This window comes from Quercus lobata, chromosome 9 (assembly GCF_001633185.2).
Source record: "Quercus lobata isolate SW786 chromosome 9, ValleyOak3.0 Primary Assembly, whole genome shotgun sequence".
Lineage (NCBI taxonomy): Eukaryota > Viridiplantae > Streptophyta > Magnoliopsida > Fagales > Fagaceae > Quercus > Quercus lobata.
In genome coordinates, this window is record NC_044912.1 from 11,962,179 (window position 1) to 11,968,174 (window position 5,996).

Consider the following 5,996-nt stretch of genomic DNA (forward strand, 5'->3'; position numbering starts at 1 on the left):
TACTTGAATTTTCAGCTTCCAGAAACTTTTTCATTCCTTCTTCGAGGGGTTTAATTTCCTCATTATTTCTTGAGATTGCATCACCTCATCCGATAAGTGATGAGCAGATTTTGAAGAGAATTGCGTCAACCGATACACGTATTTCTTCCCATTCACACTGACTATTGGGTTAAGTACACACGTGTAGAATCGTTAATTACTGTGTTCTACCATTCTATGACTTCTGTCCAGGTGCATATATAGTAACCTATTACGTAAATTGATATTTGTCAGTTGTCACTTGTCATGACAGATTTTCTTTTGAGAAACTTTCAAACTTATCTGTGAAAGGGACGGCTCTACCCTTTGTTTTGGGTTGAAGTGAACCCCTGACTTCCCAATATATATATATTTATAATATATTGTTTTTAGTTTAATATTTTAATTTATTTTTAAAAATATTTTTCACACCCTACCTTAAATTTTATACCCTATTACTACAAATATTTTTAACTTTAAGAGTACGAGAGTTTCTCATATTTGTATTACAAATATCTAATAATTGACCATACAAGAGTTTATTTTTTATTTTAAATTTTGTATATTAACCAAAACTTTCTTTAGTTGGTGATTGCACCCTAGCTAGGCTCCACCACTGAATTGTAGGCATCCATGCTTGCCGAACCTTTTACCATTCACAAAAATAAAGAACTAAAAAGTACTTAAAAAAAAAAAAAAACATGAAAAAGATTAAAGTTAAGCTCTATATTAGTTTGAAATTATGTTCTCCAACCTACTAGATAACAGTTTATAAAATTATTAATGTGTATTATTTAAAAGGCCTACAAAATTTATTTTAAAAAATCATGACTTACATTATATTTAAATAAATTTTTTAATTGTCACATATAGAGTTGGTACAAGATGGCTCTAAACCGGTTGAGAGGTAATGATATATTTTAAATGTTTTCTTTGGCTTGCTACAGTTACCAATATAAATATAAGGTTGATGCTTAGAATTCTGAGAACCTAATAAAAAACCCAAAACTCTGCGGTGCATGTTTTTCTACTGCAGCTTGTAAGCTTGGTGGCATCTTGATCTTGATTTCAGTTGTTATTTTCAGTGGCATGTCAATGATTATGGACAGAAGATCCCTTAGACTTCTCCATGCATTTGCATTTTTAATGCTTTTACTGCACTTGAATCCAGCCCTTGGATTTATTTCAGGGGTTGGAGATGCTAATGTCAGGTGCATAGAGAGGGAGAGACAAGCCCTCCTTGAGTTCAAAAAAGGCCTTGTTGATGGCTATGATATACTCTCTTCATGGGGGAGCCAAGATCAAAAGAAGAATTGTTGCAAGTGGAAAGGAGTTCATTGCAGCAAGCACACAGGTCACGTACTGGAGCTTGATCTTCGGGGTGATTCAGAAAAAACACAACCTTTGAGAGGTAAGCTTAGTTCTTCACTGCTTGAATTGCATCATTTGAGCTCTTTGGACCTCAGTTACAATGATTTCAATATGAGCAAAATCCCAGAGTTTCTTGGTTCTTTCAATAACCTAAAGCACCTCTATCTCTTAGAGGCTGAGTTTGGTGGGACTATTCCGTATGAACTTGGAAACCTTTCGCACTTGGAATCTATTGATCTCAGTGCAAATAACTTCAATAATGTTGCAAACCTTCAATGGCTCTCTCATTTGTCTTCTTTGAAAGAGCTTGTACTAAATTCAATAAATCTCAGTGAAGCCTATGATTGGGCAGACGTTGTTAATCGTCTTCCTTATTTAACATCTTTGAGCTTGAGTTCATGTGATCTTCCTCCAATCGTTCCCTCAACTCATACCCATTTCAACTATTCGAAATCTCTTACTGCTGTTGATCTCTCTGATAATCATCAAAACTCCTCAATATTCGGATGGTTGCTCAACTTTAATACCAGCCTTGTTGAAATTAACCTCTCCTCCAATCAGTTAAAAGGTTCAATTCCAGATGCCCTTGGCAAAATGAATTCTCTTGATAGTCTCAATTTCGACAAAAACCAACTTGAAGGTAGCATACCAAAATCTTTCGGAAACATATGCACTCTAAGTTCATTGTCCCTATCAAACAATAGGCTCAGTGGACAACTCGTTGAGTTTATCAATATCTTGTCTGGGTGTGCAAAAAACTCACTGGAAATGTTGGATTTATCATTGAATCAAATTACGGGATCGTTGCCTGATTTTTCAACATTTTCTTCATTAAAAGAAATATATGTTGGGACCAACAATATAACTGGCACCGTACCCAAAGATATCGGAAACCTTCATCAGCTGGAGGTCTTTGATGTTTCTAACAATTCTATGCATGGTGTGGTCACTGAAGTCCATCTGTCAAACCTGTCCAACTTGTGGTCTTTAGACTTGTCACTTAATTCCTTGGCTTTACAATTGAACAAGGAATGGGTTCCACCTTTTCAATTGCGAGTCATGTACTTGTCATCCTGCAAGCTGGGACCTAGATTTCCAAGCTGGCTCCAAACTCAGTGGAACATTTCTATCCTAGATATCTCCAATACTGGAATTTCGGATAAGATTCCTAAGTGGTTTGTGGAGCTGCCTCCAACTTTACAGTATTTAGATGTGAGTTTTAACCAACTGGAGGGGCAATTGTCACCTTTTGTTTTCCCACCAAAAATGACACTATTGAGCATAGCCGAAAATCTTTTCTCGGGGACCATTTCTTCTGTTTGTAAAATCACGGGTGGAGTTTTGAATTTCCTAGACCTCTCTGGCAACCTTTTGTCAGGAGAAATTCCTGATTGTTTTATGCATTGGCGTAAGCTAGTCATTCTGGATTTGTCTGGCAACAATTTGTCTGGGAAAATTCCAACTTCTTTGGGTTCATTGTCTCAACTCCGAACGCTGAGTCTGCGCAATAATAGCTTCTCTGGAGATTTACATTTGTCTATGAAAAATTGTAGTTTGTTGAAATTTGTAGACTTGGGAAACAATGGATTCTCTGGACAAGTACCAGCTTGGATTGGGGAGGGTCTGCCAGTGTTAAATATTCTTATATTAAGTTCCAATAAGCTCAGTGGAAGCATACCATTCGAGCTATGTTGGTTGAAATATTTACGAATATTGGACCTCTCTTTAAATGATATATCTGGGAATATACCACAATGCTTCAACAATTTCACTGCCATGGCTCAAAAGGGAGATTTCTTTACTGGCATAATTGGTAGTAATTATACTGATTCATATGCTTATGATATTGAAGATGTAGAAGAATATGTTGATGATGCAACAGTTGTAATGAAAGGAAGGGAGTTGGAGTATGGAAAATATCTTGGACTCTTAAAGCTCATTAACCTTGCACACAACAATTTGACAGGGAAACTTCCAAGTGAAATCTTGAGTCTTTTGGAACTGGTTGTATTGAACATATCAAAAAACAACTTAATTGGTGAAATCCCGCAAATGATTGGTCAATTGACGCAGTTGGAATCACTTGATATGTCAAGAAATCGGTTTTCAGGTGAAATCCCATCTAGCATGTCAGAGTTACACTTTTTGAGCTACCTTGATTTGTCTTTCAACAATTTGTCTGGGAGAATTCCTTTGGGCACTCAACTACAAAGCTTTGATGCAAATGATTTTATTGGAAACTGGGCACTTTGTGGGCTTCCACTTCCACAAAAGTGCTTAGGTGAAGAAACGCCAAACCAAAGTGATCAACCAATTGATCGTGATGGCAATGAGGATAATGAAGCTGATGGAGATAAATTTGAGAAATGGTTTTATTTCGGAGCAGGAGTTGGATTTGTTGCAAGCTTTGGGGGAATTTGCGTACCTTTGTTAAAAAGTTCTTGGAGAGATGACTATTTCTTGTTATTGGACAACATGAAGGACTGGCTCTATTCAACAAAATTGGTGATGTGCATGGCAAGATTGTGGAGGAAGTTTCCAAGCCATGGGTGACACTTTCACTATATAGGTTAGCAAGGTAAAGATTTTATATATTGGAAATCATGACTTGATTTCAATGCATTTTAAGAGTATGTATAAGAATTTGTAGAATAGTGTGCATTGGCATTTTCTCTTTATATATCTCATTTCAATAAAGTGTGCATTTGATATTGATAGAGCTTTAGCCTAAAAGAGAAAAAAGGTTTAAAGGAAAATTTTGTATAGTTTACAACATTTCATAAACTATAATTGTCATGTTCCTTATCATTTAAATAAAATAATTTGGTCAAAATGTAAAACTCATCATCTAAGTTTCACTACTTTTTATTTCTATTTTTTAAGTTTATATTCGTTTATTTCATTCATCTAAGTTTCAAAACTCCTTAATTCAATCTTCCATTAAACTGCCATTCACCATTGCCGTTAAGACTGGCAAAATGACATTGTTTTGGCAATATTTTAATATTTAATTTTTATTTTAATTAAAAAAAACCTAAACAATGTCATCCCTAACTGAATTTGAATAAAAAACCAAACCTCCAACCAAAAAAACAAATCCTTAACCCAATAGTTTGAGAGAAAGAGAAAGAAATTGAGAGATTGAGAGATAGAGAGGGAGAACTTACCCAACCGACTATTGGCTGGAGCTTCCACATACTCACCGGAGCCACCGAAAATACCTCATGAAGCCACTTCTCTCTCTCTCTCTCTCTCTCTCTCTCTCTCTCTCTCTCTCTCTCTCTCTCTCTCTCTCTCTCCTTGAGCCACTAAAAACACAATTATGTAAGTTCAATCTCTTTCTTTCTCTCTCAAACCATTGAGTCAGGGACTTGCTTTGGTGGGTGGGGTTTTTTTTTTCTTCAAATTCGGTTAGGAAGGCATCATTTAGGTTTTCTTTTTAATTTCTGGGTTTTTTCTATAATTAAGAATAAAATAATGCCAGAGCGGCGTTGTTTTGGTGGTCTTAATAGAAGTAGTAGATAGTAGCTTAACGAAGAACTGAATTGAGGAGTTTTGAAATTGTGAGAAGTGAAATGAACAAATGAAAATTTAGAAGATTGAAATGAAAAGTAGTGAAATTTAGATAGTGAGTTTTGCATTTTGGGAAAAATTAGTATAATGTGCTTTAAAACTATACACATGTTTAGTAACTAAATTGATTTTTTTTTTTTTTTAAGAACCTTTTAGACATGAAAAGTGACAAAATAATAAGTCTTTTGCATTTTAGAATTGTGATGATACTAATTTTTTGAGATTCTAATTGTTGCTATATTATTTTATAAATACATATCTTTAAATAATTCAATAATTCAATTAAGGTTCAATAATTAATTTATTATTTTTATTGGATAAATTTACGTAATTAAAACACAATAATTCGACCCAAGTTTTAAATAAATCATAAATTTCGAATTTTTGTAGTATGAGTTATTGACGATCTAAGATTTTTTTTTTTTTTTGGGGTACATAATGCAAACATAAACAAGGCCATAAGAGTATTAGGTTAATGTATTACAAAAGGCTGGATGAACCCAATAATGGTGGATTGGAAAATTAGAAGCTGGAGAAGCTAAATTGTATAATGGTCTCAGAAGGTCGATGCCGGTTAGGGCCAGAGGCGGGATTTATACAGTAAATAAATTTTAAGTGTCTGTGTTTATACGTGCAAATGGGCTATGCTTTTGACAGTTTAAATTTACAAATATTTTTTTTTTAGTTAATTTTTATATGAAAGTGGAAAGCTATTTAGTATTTATATTCATTTATATAACATCAAAAATTTTATTAGAGGTAAGTTGTATGTAACAATTATTTAAATTAATTGGATATTAGTAGATTCTTTAAAGCAAAAAAAAAGATACACATAAAAATTTAGGGTAAGACTTAGGTCTAGTGCAACTTGAAAACACATTTTCAGCAAACATGTGATTTTGTGTTAGCGAAAATACACTTCTGGTCCCTACATTTTGAGCCAATTCTCGTTTTGGTCCTTAAATTGATTTTACTCCTAGGTCAGTCCCTAAAATTAGAAAATAGATTCTATTTTGGTTCCTGTCGTTAACCCA

At 34.1% G+C, this 5,996-nt stretch overlaps 1 protein-coding gene across 1 annotated transcript; it reads left to right on the forward strand.

Moving 5' to 3' along the window:
• The first annotated feature begins 1,119 nt into the window (after window positions 1-1,119).
• LOC115961226 (receptor-like protein EIX2) lies at window positions 1,120-3,942 on the forward strand. Its single transcript, XM_031080240.1, has one exon. The coding sequence runs from the start codon at window positions 1,120-1,122 to the stop codon at window positions 3,940-3,942; it is 2,823 nt and encodes a 940-aa protein (XP_030936100.1).
• The last annotated feature ends 2,054 nt before the right edge of the window (window positions 3,943-5,996 follow it).